Source organism: Gorilla gorilla, chromosome 23, assembly GCF_029281585.2.
Source record: "Gorilla gorilla gorilla isolate KB3781 chromosome 23, NHGRI_mGorGor1-v2.1_pri, whole genome shotgun sequence".
Taxonomy (NCBI): Eukaryota; Metazoa; Chordata; class Mammalia; order Primates; family Hominidae; genus Gorilla; species Gorilla gorilla.
In genome coordinates this window covers 15,217,872-15,234,276 of record NC_086018.1, presented here as the reverse complement: position 1 = coordinate 15,234,276, position 16,405 = coordinate 15,217,872, and the positions used below count along the sequence as shown (strand labels likewise).

The window sequence follows — 16,405 nt, the reverse complement described above, 5'->3', positions numbered from 1 at the left end:
CTGCCCCCTCTACTGTCCTGTCCCCACATCCCTGATTTCCCCCCTAAAACATATATTTTATTATAGCTACTTTTTACCCTCTGTGTAATGGGTTGCCCCACAGTCCACAATCACATTTTGAGGAAGGAGAACTTCCCAGAGTTCATGAACAGATTTTGGAGTGCCTCTTTGCGGTGCTTGTTTCCAAAACCAACATGCTGTGGACCTTTCAAAGACACAGTACACACAAACACACACACACCCTCCCTCCAACACAAATAAACCCACATGCGGCTGGGCATGGTGGCTCACGCCTGTAATTCCAGCACTTTGGGAGGCCGAGGTGGGCGGATCACCTGAGGTCAGGAGTTCGAGAGCAGCCTGGCCAACATGGTGAAACCCCATTTCTACTAAAAATACAAAAAAGCAGTGGGGCATGGTGGCGCACGCCTGCAATCCCAGCTACTCGGGAGGCTGAGGCAGGAGAATTGCTTGAACCCAGGAGGCGGAGGTTGCAGTGAGCTGAGATTGCGCCATTGCACTCCAGCTTGGGCAACAAGAGTGAAACTCTGTCTACAAAAAAAAAAAAAAAAAAAAAAAAACAAAACCCACATGCACATAAACCGAAACACACACGAACACACAAACACCCACATGAACATGCGCACAAGCCCCCCACATCAAACTCAGATGCACACAGCAAGCATGCATGCAAGCCACACACTTGCCACTCCGGCTGCCTCAGCGCTGCAGAGCCCCTCTCCCCGGCCTCTAGTCGGATCCCTGGTGCACACTGGAGGGAAATAAAACCTACCCCAACAGGAAGTGAAACAGTTGGTGAGCTTTTCCGGTACTCTGCACAGATGCTGGGGCACTGAGCAAACAGCCCTCAGTTTCTGGAGCTGTTCCGAGGTAACTGGGGTCCTTTGGGAGCTGTGGGATGATGAGGTTCAGGAGGTAGCTGGGAAGTCCGGAGCTTGGGCTTGATCCACCTGCACCTCTCCCTGTCTCCATCTGAGATGGGTCTGAGACTCTCAGTGGAGGAGTAACAGGCTTTCTCCCAACAGGCTTTTGAAAATGGGCCCAAGGGCATTTACTTATGACCACAGATGCATGTGGCCTACTCCACTGTCACCAGGCTGGAGTGTGGTGGCACGATCTCGGCTCTCTGCAACTTCTGCCTCTCGAGTTCAAGCCATTCTTGTGCCTCAGCCTCCCTAATAGCTGTGATTACAGGTGCCCACCACCACGCCTGGCTAATTTTTGTATTTTTAGTAGAGACGGGGTTTCACCGTGTTGACCAGGCTGGTCTTGAACGACTGACGTCAGGTGATCTACCCGCCTCGGCCTCCCAAAGGGCTGAGATCACAGGCAGAGCCACCACACCCAGCCTCCTTTCTTCTTAGTCTGGAAGCAAACTACTTTATGAAGTTTTCATGCATCCTCTTTTAAAAGTAAAAGGAAAATCTTGTGGAGGAGAGAAGATGAAGTAGATACAGCAATAAATTGTGAACAGGGATTGTTTTTTCTAGTATTCAACCAGGCAGGTCTTGACCAGCATTAGATAAACTTCTGTCTGGCAGCCTGGAAAAGTTCACAGTTGCTGGGACACAAATGCTTTTGGGGTCCTTCTTGGAGAGGATGGAGTTGAAGATTTGGGAGATTGATGGCCTTTGTTATGTGTCACCAGGGAGACAGGGACAAGGGCGGGGCTGTTGATGGAGAATGTGGCATGGGGTAGGTGGGATGGTGACATAGAAGTCACCGTGCTCCTGCCCTAGAGATTTTAGTAGCAGGCAAACACCGTGGTCAAAAAAGAGAGTCAAGGACTTAATGAAGTTAAAGGGGTTCTGCTGAAGTCCAGCACTCTGATTTTGGGGGTACAGCTTCTGCCATAACTGCATATTGCTGATACTAGTTCCTTCTTAAAATTTTCTTTGCTATCTGATATACCACAGAATAACTGAGCTGGGAAGAATCTTGGATATTAAAATGATTTAATGAGTAGCAAACTTTCCATTTTTGTCATATCCTTGCACCTCTATTTACTTAATATTTTTCTTTAACTTAAAAATTTTTCAACAAAAACAATAATAGTTATGATATCATGGATTTGATGTGCTAATACATGTTTTAAAATTACCTGTCAACATAACCCCTATCCATTTGTGAGCCACCTAAGATTGTATTTATGCCACTGATGATATTCATGTTGCACTTGGAAAACCACTGATCTTGTCCAAGTTACCTTTTTTGTAGGTAAGGACACTGAGATCTGGAGACGTTAGTGATTTGCCCAAGGTTGCACAGTTAGAATGATACTAATTTGAGGCTGTTCCTAAGGTCTCCTAATTTACAGTCTTGACATGTTCCAGTATGCTGTATCATACTTTCAAGTGTAGAGAAACAATCGTTTTATTTTCATTTTTAAAATTTTATTTATGTATTTATTTTTGAGACAGAGTCTTGCTCTGTCACCCAGGCTGGAGTGCAGTGGTGCAATCTAGGCTCACTGAAACCTTCTCCTCCCAGGTTCAAGAGCTTCTCATGCCTCAGCCTCATGAGTAGCTGGGACTACAGGTTCAATACACCACACCTGGCTAATTTTTGTATTTTGGTTTTGCTATGTTGCCCAGGCTGGTATCGAACTCCTGGGCACCAGTGATCTGCCCACCTCAGCCTCCCAAAGTGCTGGGATTATAGGCGTGAGCCACTGCCCCTTCTTAAATGTAATTCAAATAGATAACCCAGGTAAAGGAGCAGCATAGAGCCTTGTGTGAGGAGATGCTGAATACATTACCTTCCTTCAGTCCCTGCTCGTTGCCACCCTGAACTGGCTGCTCTCTGCAAGTTTTGATAATCCTTTCTAATGCTAATGCTCTGAAATACCAAGATGCTATACCTTGGTGTGGCCACAGAATGATTGACTGTGCTGTGCAAGGTACTCAATCTAAAGACTGTCAGTTCTGGGGCAATTTCCTGTATTCCTTATTGGCTTATTTCCTTCACCTGTTTTTTTTTTCTTTTTCCTTCTGAAATGTCTGTTATTTGGGTGTTGGATTTCTTCAACCAATAATCATCTCATTTTCTTTTCTCCTATTTTGCTTTACTTTTAAAAATATTTTCTTTAACTTCATTTTTAATATTGCTAGTGAATTTTTAAACATTCGGCTTTGCTGTTTTTAATTTCTGGAAGTTCTTTCTAATTCTCATTTTTTTAATCACCTCCTATTCCTGTTTTACACACACAATGTTTTATGTCTTTAAGGATGTTAATCACAGTTCTTTCAGATTTTTCTTTCATTTCCTGTGTTGCTTTGTTTCCTCTCAGTTCCTTATCTCTGTGTGTTTTGTTTTGGTTTCTTTCTCAGGTTGAAGCATGTCTTATGATCTTGTGCTCTGGTTATATTTGTTATTTATTTATTTATTTTAACTTTAATCCATTTTATTTGAGTCTCTCTCTATATATATATATGTGTGTGTTTTTTTTTTTGTTTTTTTTTTTTGAGGTGGAGTCTTGCTCTGTCACCCAGGCTGGAGTGCAGTGGCACCATCATGGCTCACTGCAGCCTTGACCTCCCAGACTCAAGTGATCCTCCCACCTCAGCCTGCTGAGTAGCTGGGAGTACAGGTGTGTACCACCACACATGGATAATTTTTATTATTATATTTATTTATTTATTTTGAGATGAAGTCTTGCTTCTTCCCCAGGCTGGAGTGCAGTGGTGCGATATCGGCTCACTGCAACCTCCGCCTCCCAGGTTCAAGCGATTCTCCTGCCTCAGCCTCCTGCGTAGTTGGGATTACAGGTGCACGCCACCACGCCTGACTAATTTTTGTATTTTTAGTAGAGATGGGGTTTCACCATGTTGGTCAGGCTGGTCTCGAACTCCTGACCTCGTGATCTGCCTGCCGATAATTTTTAAATTTTTTGTAGAGATGAGGGTCTCGCTTTGTTGCCCAGGCCAGTCTTCAACTTCTAGGCTCAAGTGATTCTCCTGCTTCAGCCTCTTGAAGTGCCTGTCTATTTGTACCCATAACCAACTTCTCTTCATCCCCTGTGTCTACCCCAACCCCTCATAGTCTCTGGTGTCTATGTTTCTATTCTCTATGTCTATGAGATCAACTTCCTTAGCTCTCACACATGAGTGGGAACATACGGTGTTTGTCCTTCTGTGTCTGGCTTATTTCATCTAACATTATGTCTTCTAGTTCCATGCATGTTGGTGCAAATGACGTGATTTCTTTTTTTTTTTTTTTTGAGACGGAGCCTTGCTCTGTCGCCCAGGCTGGAGTGCAATGGCACGATCTCGGCTCACTCCAACCTCCGCCTCCTGGGTTCAAGCAATTCTCCTGCCTCAGCCTCCTGAGTAGCTGGGATTACAGGCGCCCGCCACCACACTCAGCTAATTTTTGTATTTTTAGTAGAGACGGGGTTTCACCATGTTGGTCAGGCTGGTCTCGAACCCCTGACCTCGTGATCCACCTGCCTCGGCCTCCCAAAGTGCTGGGATTACAGGCGTAAGCCACCGTGCCCAGCCCGTGATTTCATTTTTTAATGGCTGACTAGTATTCCATTGTGTATATATGCCACATTTTCTTTCTTTTTTAAATAACTGGCTTCTGCTTTCTTGTGTAATTTACACAGGAGAACCCCAAATTCCACACTTTGTTTTTCTCTTCTGCCTCCGTTATTCTTTCAATATGTATGTCCACAGAGATCGTTTCTCCCAATAGCATATGCGGTTTGATCCTCAACCAGGACACATAGGCCCTACAAAATCCCAGCCCTCCAAGACGGATGCCTGGGCCCTCCCATTTGACTGCACCCATGTCTGTTTGTACTGGGGCTCTGCCCTGGTCCTGTCACCCCTGAGATGTCCTTAGGGTAGGAATGCCAGACAGGCTCCGTGTGATATGTCAACTCTGAATAAATACAAGAGGCTGCTGGGAGCCCCCAGCTGAGGATTGACAGGCAGGCTATATCTGGGCTCCATTTCAAAGAATGCTGTGATCCATTAGCAAGGTCTGCCATGGCAATACCCATTAGAAGTACCTGGAAGGAGGGTTTTGGGGAATGGGCTCAGAAGGGAACAAAGTGTGTCCATTCCATTCTTGCCTTAGGTGGCTGTTCTGCCACCCAGGCTGTGCTGTTTCAGTGGCCAGTGGCTGAGGAGGAAGTCTGAAGGCCACAGAGTTGCAAATGGCTTCCCTGGGGCCTGCAGGACCAGCATAGGCCCCAAGCTAGAGGAAGCTTGGAGGGGCACCCATGCTGGGTCCTGTGGAGCTCTGCATACTACAGGCCACCCTGGCATTAGCTCCTTATCCTCTGGAGTCCATCTGATCCTGGAGAAGACAGCTGGCTGGCCTCAGAGCGTTAGATGCAACTCGGGGATAAAAACATTTTTACATGGTACGGACACAGAAATGGGCTTTACCTCTGAATAAACTTAGAAACTTTCCATCCGAACTAAAAGGGTGTATCTTCTATATGTTGCCAAGAAACCTAAATTGAGTACAAGGACAATTTTACTTTAATCAAGTTCCAGAATGAGGGTACACAGCTTCGAAAAGCAGTTTGTAGCAGAAGATGCGAGGGTGTGTGTAAAGCCATGTTTCTAGAATATACCAAAGGAAACACACACAACCCCAGCATGGCCTTTTGCCAACCCTCGATGCTGCTCCCTCCTGGGGGCAGGCGGCTATTTCGTCCAGCTGACTCTGGGAATGTAATGCTCCGTGAGTGTGTCCAGGTGTCTGTTGAAGTCCTCCACTCTCTGCTTGTGGGTTTTGGATGCTCTATTTTTTTTTTTTTTTTTGACAGAGTTTCGCTCTTGTTGCTCAGGCTGGAGTGCAATGGAACAATCTTGGCTCACTGCAACCTCTCCCTCCCGGGTTCAAGCGATTCTCCTGCCTCAGCCTCCTGAGTAGCTGGAATTACAGGCACACACCACCACGCCCAGCTAATTTTTCGTATTTTTAATAGAGACGGGGTTTCACCGTGTTGGCCAGACTGGTCTTGAACTCCTGACTTCAGGTGATCTACCCGCCTCAGCCTCATGAAGTGCTGGGATTACAGGCGTGAGTCACCAAGCCTGGCCTGGATGCTTTCTTGAGGATCCTTTCCATTGCCGCTTCTCCTGCATTTTCTCAAAGGCTGCGCGGGCCGGGGTCCACTTGTCCAGGCCGTGCTGCTTCTCCTCCTCGTTCTTTTTGTTCATTCCCATTGATTCCGGGAGTTTAGCTTTGTCTTTGTCCTTGTTTTTCTTCTTCCGCTTGGTCACTCTGAGCTCTGCGACGCCTTTCAGCTTTAGAAGTCCTTTTTGGACCTGCTCGTAGGCATCCACGACACTCCCCGGTGCTTCGGTAGATGGACTTGCCACGTTTTCTTTATCCGTTGATCTGTTGGTGGACACTTGGGTTGTTTCCATAACTTTGCTATTGTGAATAGTGCTGCAATAAGCATCCGAGTACAGGTATCCCTTTGACATACTGATTTCCTTCCCTTTGGACAGATACCCAGTAATGGGATTGCTGGATCGTATGGTAGTTCTATTTTTAGTTTTTCAAGAAATATCCATACTGTTCTCCATAGTGGCTGTACTAGTTTACACTCCCACCAGTGGTGTAAGGAGCTCCCTTTTCTCTACATCCTCACCAGCATCTGTTATTTTTTGCCTTTTAAGTAATAGCCATTTTTTGAGATGGGGTGAGACGATCTCATTGTAGTTTTGATTTGCACTCCCCCAATGATTAGAAAAAATGTTGGCTGGGCCTGGTGGCTCAGATCTATAATCCCAGAATGTCGGGAGGTAGAGGCAGGAGGATCACTTGAGCCCAGGAGTTTGAGACCAGCCATGGCAACATAGTGAGACCCTGTCTCTACAGAAAAAAAAAAATAAAAAAAATTAGCTGAGTGTAGTGGTACTACACTCAGCTACTCAGGAGGCTAGGGTGGGAGGATTCCTTGAAGCTGGGAGGTTGCTCCTGCAGCGAGCTTTGGAGTCCAACCATGTGGACTCACGCTACTGCATTCCAGCCTGGGCAACAGAGTAAGACCTGTCTCAAGGAAAAAAAAAAAAAAGAAAGAAAGAAAGCAAGCAAGCAAAGCAAAGAAAAAAATTTGGGCATTTATTCGTATATGTACTGGCCATTTTGTATGTCTTTGGGTCTTTGGCCATTTTGTATGTCTTTGGGTCTTTGGCCATTTTTTAAGTGAGATTTTTTGTCCTTTTACTGTTGAGTTGTTTGATTTCCTTATATAGTCTGGATATTAGCTCTCCATCAGATAATTAATTTGTAAATATTTTCTCCTATTCAAGAGATTGGCCGGGCACGGTGACTCACGCCTGTAATCCCAGCACTTTGGGAGGCTGAGGCAAGAGGATCACCTGAGGTCAGGAGTTCAAGACCAGCCTGGGCAACATAGTGAAACTCCATCTCTACTACAAATACAAAAAAATTAGCCGGGCCTGGTGGCACATGCCTGTAGTCCCAGCTACTCAGGAGCTGGGAGGCTCAGGCAGAAGAACTACTTGGACCTGGGAGACGGAGGTTGCAGTGAGCCAAGAAAAGGCTGGGCACAGTGGCTCATGTCTGTAATGCCAGTACTTTAGGAGTCCGAGGCCGGTGGATCACCTGAGGTCAGGAGTTCGAGACCAGCCTAACCAACGTGGTGAAACCTCGTCTCTATTAAAAATACAAAAAAATTAGCCGGGCGTGGTGGCACGTGTCTGTAATCCCAGCTACTCAGGAGGTTGAGGCAGGAGAATCGCTTGAACCTGGGAGGAGGAGGTTACGGTGAGCCGAGATCGCGCCATTGTACTCCAGCCTGGGTGACAAGAGCGAAACTCCGTCCCCCCCTAAAAAAAAGAAAAGAAAAAAAAAATAGGTTGTCTCTTCATTCTGTTGTTTCTTTGCTATTTAAATAATTAATTAATTAATTTTTTTTCCCTCTTTTTTTGAGACGGAGTCTCACTCTATTGGCAGGCTGGAGTGCAGTGGCACGATCTCGGCTCACTGCAGCCTCTGCCTCCCGGATTCAAGCAATTCTCCTGCCTCAGGCTCCTGAGTAGCTGGGACTACAGGTGCATGCCACCACGCCCAGCTAATTTTTGTATTTTCAGTAGAGACGGGGTTTCACCATGTTGGCCAGGATGCTCTCGATCTCTTGACCTCGTGATCCGTCCACCTCAGCCTCCCAAAGTGCTGGGATTACAGGGGTGAGCCACTGCGCCTGGCCAATTCATTTATTTATTAGAGAGGATATGACTATGTTACCCAGGTTGGATTGCAGTGGCGCAATTTTGGCTCATTGCATCCTCGATCTCCCAGGCTCAGGTGAACTTCCCACCTCAGCCTCCCCAGTAGCTGGGACTTCAGGTGTGCACCACCATGCCCAGCTAATTTTTGTATCTTTTGTAGAGATGGAGTTTCAACATGTTGCTGAGAATGGTCTTGAACTCCTGGGCTTGAGCAATCCACCTGCTGTGCCAGCACCTGGTCTTATTTTAATTTTATTTATTTATTTTGAGATTGAGTCTTGCTCTGTTGCCCAGGCTGGAGTGCAGTGGCACGATCTCAGCTTATTCTAACCTCTGCCTCCTGGGTTCAAGTGATTCTCCTGTCTCAGCCTCCCAAACAGCTGGGACTACAGGCATGCGTCACCATGCCCAGCTAATTTTTGTATTTTTAGTAGAGATGGGTTTTCATCATATTGGCCAGGCTGGTCTCAAACTCCTGACCTCGTGATCCACCCGCCTCGGCCTCCTGAAGTGTTGGGATTACAGGCGTGAGCCACTGTGCCCAGCCGTATTTTTATTTTTTAATAAAAAAAAATTTTTTTTAGAGACAAGGTCTTGATCTGTTGCCAAGGCTGGAGTGCAGTGGTGAGATCAAAGCTCACTGCAGTCTCAAAGTACTGGGCTCAAGTGATGCTCCCGCTTCAGCCTCCTGAATAGCTGGGACCACAGGCATGCTGGTTATATTTAAAAGTAAAACACTGGCTGTGCGTGTTGGCTCATGCCTGTAGTCCCAGCACTTTGGGAGGCTGAGATGAGTGGATCACTTGAGGCTAGGAGTACAAGACCAGCCTGACCAATATGGTCTCTATTAAAAATACAAAAATTAGCTGGGTATGGTGACGCGTGCCTGTAGTCCCAGCCACTTGGGAGGCTGAGGCACGAGAATCGCTTAAACCCTGGAGGCGGAGGTTGTAGAGGGCCAAGATCACGTCACTGCAGTCCAGCCTGGGTGACAGAGCAAGGCTCTGTCTTAAAAAAAACAAAAATTAAAATAAATAAAATAAAATAAAAGTGAACCACTAAAAATCAGATTGCAGTGTCTTTATGCATGAGCCAGGGCTTGTTTGACCTCATGGTGACCTTTAATTTGGGAAAACCTGCCGGGCGCGATGACTCATGCCTGTAATCCCAGCACTTTGGGAGACTGAGGCTGGCGGATCACCTGAGGTCAGGAGTTCGAGACCAGCCTGACCAACATGGAGAAACCCCGTCTCTACTAAAAGTACAAAATTAGCCGGGCGTGGTGATGCATGCCTGTAATCCCAGCTATTTGGGAGGCTGAGACAAGAGAAGCACTTGAACCTGGGAGGCAGAGGTTGCAGTGAGCCGAGATCACACCATTACATTCCAGCCTAGGCAACAAGAGTGAAACTCCATCTCAAAAAAAAAAAAAAATGCCAGGTGGTGCAGTGGCTTACGCCTGTAATCCCAGCACTTTGGGAGGCCGAGGCGGGCAGATCACGAGGTCAGGAGATCGTGACCATCCTGGCTAACACAGTGAAACCCTGTCTCTACTAAAAATACAAAAAATTAGCCGGGCATGGTGGCGGGAACCTGTAGTCCCAGCTACTCGGGAGGCTGAGTCAGGAGAATGGTGTGAACCCAGGAGGCGGAGATTGCAGTGAGCCGAGATTGCACCACCGCGCTCCAGCCTGGGCAGCAGAGCGAGACTCCGTCTCAAAAAAAAAAAAAAAAAAAAAAAATTGGGAAACCCCTACCTGTCTGTACCTATAGGTCTTTTCTCTGGGGTCTGGAAGAAGAATCCTTCAATATCTTGCCTTCTGGTAATCTGAGAGCAGGGCGAGAAAAAGAAGATCAGAGTTCCACCCTTAAATCTGTAGGTTTTCACTCCCCCACTCTCCTTTGCAGTCCCGTGGAGTCTCCATCTGAGCCCTTTCCTCGTCCAGGCATCCCGATGTTGGTGGATGGCCCATCTGAGCGGCCAGCCCTGCGCTTCTTGCTGTTGGCTGTGGCAATGTCTTTCTTCGGCTCAGCTCTATCCATAGATGAAACACGGGCGCATCTCTTGTTGAAAGAAAAGATGATGCGGCTGGGGGGGCGGCTGGTGCTGAACACCAAGGAGGAGCTGGCCAATGAGAGGCTCATGACGCTCAAAATCGCTGAGATGAAGGAGGCCATGAGGACCCTGATATTCCCACCCAGCATGCACTTTTTCCAGGCCAAGCATCTCATTGAGAGAAGTCAAGTGTTTAATGTTCTAAGGATGATGCCAAAAGGTAAGGTTTGGAAAGGGGTGGCTTGGGGTGCTGGGAAGGTAGAGGGACTCATCTTGGGGCTATTACTGTGCTTGCGGCTGTTGCTATTCTAGATGGAGCAGAGAAAGCCTCACTCAGCTGTTCTGCTCCTCTGTCCTTATGGGTAGACTAGGAAAAGGGTGTTGAAAACCAAAACCCCTGCTTCCTGGGGGACTCGCAGACAGACAGGATTGGAAAAGCATCCAGCCCTGAGACTTTGCTATTCCCTTTTTAGTTTTCCCAGGGGCTAAGCTACCACATAGGATACAATGTGATATAGCATCCTGGAATAGTATAAACACACCTCCATGAAACATGAAATAATTAGCGTCCTGCACATAAAAATAGCCAGGGGTGGTGGTGCACCTGTAATCCGAGCTACTCTGGAGGCTCAGTGGAGAGTATCGCTTGAGCCCAGGAGGTGGAGTTTGCAGGGAGCTATGATGGCACCTCTGCACTCCAGCCTGGGCGACAGAGCAAGACCCTGTTCCCCAAAAAATGTTAATTTTTTTTTTATTAAAAAAAATTTTTTTTGAGACAGAGTCTCACTCTGTTGCCCAGGCTGGAGTGCACTGGTGTGATCTTGGCTCACTGCAACCTCTGCCTCCCAGGTTCAAGTGATTCTCCTGCCTCAGCCTCCTGAGTAGCTGGGATTACATGCATGAACCACCACACCTGGATAATTTTTGTACTTTTAGTAGAGACGGGATTTTACCATGTTGGCCAGGCTGATCTCGAACACCTGAGCTCAGGCAATCCACACTCCTCGGCCTCCCAAAGTGCTGGGATTACAGGTGTGAGCCACTGCACCCGGCCAAAAATGTTAATTTAAAATGTAAAAATAATAGCAGCTTGCAGTTTACAAAGACTTTTCAACACCTGTTTTTTTTTTTTCTTTTTTTCTTTTTTTTTTTTTTTGAGACGGAATCTTGTTCTGTCGCCCAGGCTGGAGTGTGGTGGCGCGATCTCAGCTCACTGCAACATCCTTCTTCCAGGTTCAAGCAATTCTCCTGCCTCAGCCTCCCGAGTAGCTGGGATTACAGGCGCACGCCACCATGCCTGGCTAATTTTTGTATTTTTAGTAGAGATGGGGTTTCACCATGTTAGTCAGGCTGGTCTCGAACTCCTGACCTTGTGATCTGCCTGCCTCGGCCTCCCAAAGTGCTGGGGTTACAGGAGTGAGCCACTGTGCCCAGCTGTTTTTCTTTCTTTTAATGTTATAAATAGAGATTTAAAAAATAATAATCGTGAGGTCAGTAAAGTAGCATCCCCAGTTGCTGGGAGGCATAAGAGGCATAAGAGGCACTATAGCTCATGCAGCTGGGACAGCTGTCTGGGGGCTCGTGTCAGGGCCAGGGGCTGGATGGGCGCAAGAAGCGCAGAGGGACAGCATGCACTGTGCCTAGGGGAGCAAGGGACACAGCTGGTGTCTGGTGGGGAGGACAAGCATGGGGATTCAACTGGCAAAGCCTGCAGGCCAGAAGCTGCACAGACACAGGCCCAGCGCAGGGGATGAAAAGCCAGTGGGAGAGGAGTTGAAGGGCAGGATGAGAGGATGGAGGACAAGTGTGTGAAAAGGACCGTGGCCCTGGGGCTCATCCCAGTGTATCCCGTCATGCAGTGTTGGGTGGCCTCATTGAAAGGCTTGGGCTCCCATCGGAGAGCTAGAAGCCAATGGAGCCCCGACTTGAACCTCAGTTCTCTGGTTCCAAGCCTGATGCCCTCTCACTCTCCCATGCTGCCCCTCTTGGACAAGATCACCCCTGGCTCCTGATTAGTGAGGCATGGAAGCCCCATCCTTAAACTAGAGCCTTAAACAAGTTCCGAGAAACATGTCTGGACAGAAATCCTTCTGCTTGCACGTCTTCTTGTGATCCACACCGTCCCCAAGCCCCGGAGCCCTGGGATGGGACTTCACCCCTTTGTCCCCAAGCCCCGGAGCCCTGGGATGGGACTTCACCCCTTTGTCCCCAAGCCCTGGAGTCCTGGGATGGGACTTCACCCCTTTGTCTTCACCGTTCTTCTTCCCTCTCCAGGGGCTGCCTTGCACCTCCATGACATTGGCATCGTGACTATGGACTGGCTGGTGAGGAATGTCACCTACAGGCCTCACTGCCACATCTGTTTCACCCCAAGGGGGATCATGCAGTTCAGATTTGCTCACCCAACTCCCCGTACATCAGAAAAATGTTCCAAGTGGATTCTGCTGGAGGATTATCGGAAGCAGGTGCAGAACGTCACTGAGTTTGATGACAGGTGAGTAGTAGTTCAGAAAGCACATGTCCCAGGCCTGTCATGGGGTGGCAGTGGGTAGGTGTCTCCCTTGGTACAAACCTATAGATAAAAATCTGGCTTTAATAAAACATGAGGCAAGGCTGAGTGCGGTGGTTCACGCCTATAATCCCAGCACTTTGGGAGGCCAAGGCAAGCGGATCACTTGAGCCCAGGAGCTGCCAGTCTGGTCAACATGGTGAAACCCCATCTCTACCAAAAATACAAAAAATTAGCCAGGTGTGGTGCTGCACCTGTAGTCCCAGGTACTTGGGAGGCTGAGACAGGAGGATCACTTTTTAACCCAGGAGGTTGAAGCCACAGTGAACTGAGATGGAGCCACTGTACTCCAGCCTGAGTGACAAAATAAAACCCTATCTCAAAAAAAAAAAAAAAAAAAAAAAAACCACGAGCACCTTTTTCTTTTAACCTTGCAGGATACTTTGCTCCACAAAAGCATTCAACACCTTTTCTATCCATAGTAGTTTTCCGGTGCATTTAAAATCTACAAAAAGCATTATCAGCAACACTATTTTTGTTTGTTATTATTATTGTTATTTATTATTATTATTATTATTTGAGACAGGGTCTTGCTCTGTCACCCAGGTTGGAGTGTAGTGGCGTGATCTTGGCTCACAGCAGCCTCTGCCTCCTGGGTTCAAGCGATTTTCCTGCCTCAGCTTTCTGAGTAGCTGGGATTACAGACATGTGCCACCATGCCTGGCTAATTTTTGTATTTTTAGTAGAGACAGTTTCACCATGTTGGCCAGGCTGGTCTTGAACTCCTGACCTCAGGAGATCTGCCCATCTCAGCCTCCCAAAGTGCTGAGATTACAGGCATGAGTGACCGTGCCTAGTCAGCAACACTATTGCTGTAGCAATTGAGATTTGTCTGATGCTCAATAAGACCAGAGAGAATAAAAGTTCCTAGCTCTGAAGTGATGACAATCTAGCTGGAAGATAAATCTTCTTGAAAATCTGATGCAGCAACTTCCTAACAGACTTGTATAGTATCATTATTATTATTACTATTTAAGACAGGGTCTCATTCTATCATCTAGGCTGGAGTGCAGTGGCACAATCTCGGCTCACTTCAGACTCAACCTCCCAGGCTGAAGCAATCCTCCTGTGTCAGCCTCCTGTGTCAGCCTCCTGTGTCAGCTGAAGCAATCCTCCTCTGTCAGCACACTAGAGGTGTGCACCATCATGCCCAGCTAATTTTTCTATTTTTTGTGATATGGGGTTTTGCCGTGTTGCCCAGGCTGGTCTTGAACTCTGCGGCTCAAGCCGTCCTCTCACCTTGGCCTCCCAAAGTGCTAGGACTACAGGCATGAGCCGAGCCATTGTGCCTGGCATTGTATAGTAATATTATAAGTGACAATTAATTTGATCACAGAAATGTCTACAGAGTGCTCCCCTGAGGTTACTTCCCTTTATGAAATGAGAAACGTGAAGCTAAGCAAGGTTAATTAGCTTATGCAAGGACACACAGCTGGTAAATGGCCAGTTGGGGATACAAACCTGGGTGCTGATTCGAGTTATTTCCATTCCACTCCCTTCATTAACCTGCTCGAGCTGCCATAACAGAATACCACAGGCTGGGGAGCTTAAACAATAGGAACCGATTTTCTCAAGCCAGGCACACTGGGTCATGCCTGTAATCCTAGCACTTCGGGAGGCTGAAGTGGGAGGATCACTTGCACCCAGGAGTTCAAGACCAGCCTGGTGGCCGGCGTGGTGGCTCATGCTTGTAATCCTAACACTTTGGGAGACCGAGGTGGGCGGATCACTTGAGGTCAGGAGTTCAAAACCAGCCAGGCCAACATGGTGAAACCCTGTCTCTACTAAAAATACAAAAAAATTAGCCGTGCATGCTGGCAGCCACCTGTAATCCCAGCTACTCGGGAGGCCAAGGCAGGAGAATCACTTGAACCTGGGAGGCGGAGGTTGCAGAGAGCTGAGATCATGCTACTGCACTCCAGCCTGGGCGACAGAGCAAGATTCTGTTTAAAAAAAAAAAAGAAAGAAAGAAAGATCAGTCTGGGCAACATAGTGAGATCCCCATCTCAACAAAAAATAAAAAATTAACCAGATGTGGTGGTGTACACCTATAGTCTCAGCTACCCCAGGGGGCTGACATAAGAGGATTGCTCGAGCCTGGGAGATTGAGGCTGCAGTGAGCTGTGATTGTGACACTGCACTCCAGCCTGGGCAACAGAGTGAGACCCTGTTTCAAAAAAAAAAAAAAAAAAGAAGGAATTGATTTTCTCATGGTTCTGGAGGCTGGAAGTCTAAGATCAAGGTGCCAGGGCAGGGGTGGTTCCTCCTGAGACCTCTGTCCTTGGCGTGCAGAAGGCTGCCTCTGGCTGTGTGCTCACATGGCCTTTCCTCTGTATGTGCACTCCTGCTGTCTCTTCTTCTTCTTCTTTTTTTTTTTGAGATGAGTCTTGCTGTGTCGCCCAGGCTGGAGTACAGTGGTGCGATCTCAGCTCACTGCAACCTCCACTTCCAGGGTTCAAACAATTCTCTTGCCTCCCTAGTAACTGGGATTACAGGGACAAACCACCACGCCTGGCTAATTTTTGTATTTTAGTAGAGATGGGGTTTCACTATGTTGGCCAGGCTGATCTCGAACTCCTGACCTCAAATGATCCACCCATCTTGGCCTCCCAAAGTGTTGGGATTACAGGCGTGAGCCACCACGCCTGGCCTCCTCTTCTTACAAGGACACCCATCTTATTAGGGTAGAGCCCCATCCTTACAACCTCATTTAGTCTTAATCATCTCTTTAAAATTCCCTTCTCCAAATGAGGGCTAGGGCTTCAATATTTGAATTTGGGGGTTTGGTTTGAGGACACAAGTTAGTCCATAACATTCCCCAAAAAGAGCTTGGTCTAGTTTCCTGTCAGTGGGTATAGGAAGAAAAAAAGAGAGAGAGAGAGAGCTTTTTGGTCTAGAAAGTACAGTGGGGTCAGACTGGCCAAGCATACAGAGGGAGGACACGAGCCAGGAGAGACTGGCTGGTGAGCTCTCATCTTAAGCAGTCTCCTGCGTTTGGGGTTTGGGTTTAAGCAGGCAGTGGGCTGCCTGGCCACAGGACCCATGCTTATATCGTGAGCCTGGGAATGCTCCCCTTTGCCCCTTCCTTATCTCCACTCTAGGGTGGATCCGGTGAGCTGCTAGCTGGGATATGCAAGGTGGGTAGCAGTCCTATGGGTGCCCGGGGGCAGTGTCCTGGATCATGCCTCTGCCACTCCCCACTTCGTGTCTTGGACAGCTTGCTGAGGAATTTCACTCTGGTGACCCAGCACCCGGAGGTGATTTACACAAACCAAAATGTTGTCTGGTCGAAATTTGAAACCATCTTCTTCACCATCTCTGGTCTCATCCATTACGCACCAGTGTTCAGAGACTATGTCTTCCGGAGCATGCAGGAGTTCTACGAGGACAACGTGCTGTACATGGAGATCAGAGCCAGGCTGCTGCCGGTGAGCCCAGCTCTCCTCTCTGTTCCTCCCACCTCCTTTGCTCTGGGCTGACTCAGATCTTAGCTGGTAGAAAACTGAATGCTCATGAATTGACCACCCAGGTCTCTGG

At 47.7% G+C, this 16,405-nt stretch overlaps 2 protein-coding genes across 2 annotated transcripts in view; one reads left to right on the top strand and one right to left on the bottom strand.

Moving 5' to 3' along the window:
- The first annotated feature begins 759 nt into the window (after nt 1-759).
- Nucleotides 760-16,405, top strand: part of ADA2 (adenosine deaminase 2) — a 39,773-nt gene continuing 24,127 nt past the window's right edge. The window contains exons 1-4 of the mRNA XM_004062976.4: nt 760-891; nt 10,152-10,519; nt 12,574-12,793; nt 16,086-16,296. Of these exons, the coding sequence (XP_004063024.2) occupies nt 10,198-10,519; nt 12,574-12,793; nt 16,086-16,296 (753 nt within the window). The 5' untranslated portion in view covers nt 760-891; nt 10,152-10,197. The remainder of the gene's footprint in view (nt 892-10,151; nt 10,520-12,573; nt 12,794-16,085; nt 16,297-16,405) is intronic.
- On the bottom strand, nt 5,682-6,380 carry LOC129529551 (protein FAM32A-like; the record flags this gene model as incomplete). Its single annotated transcript, XM_063704961.1, has 2 exons — nt 5,682-5,778; nt 6,088-6,380. Coding segments are annotated over 2 exons (390 nt in total), but the record flags the coding sequence as incomplete, so codon positions are not given.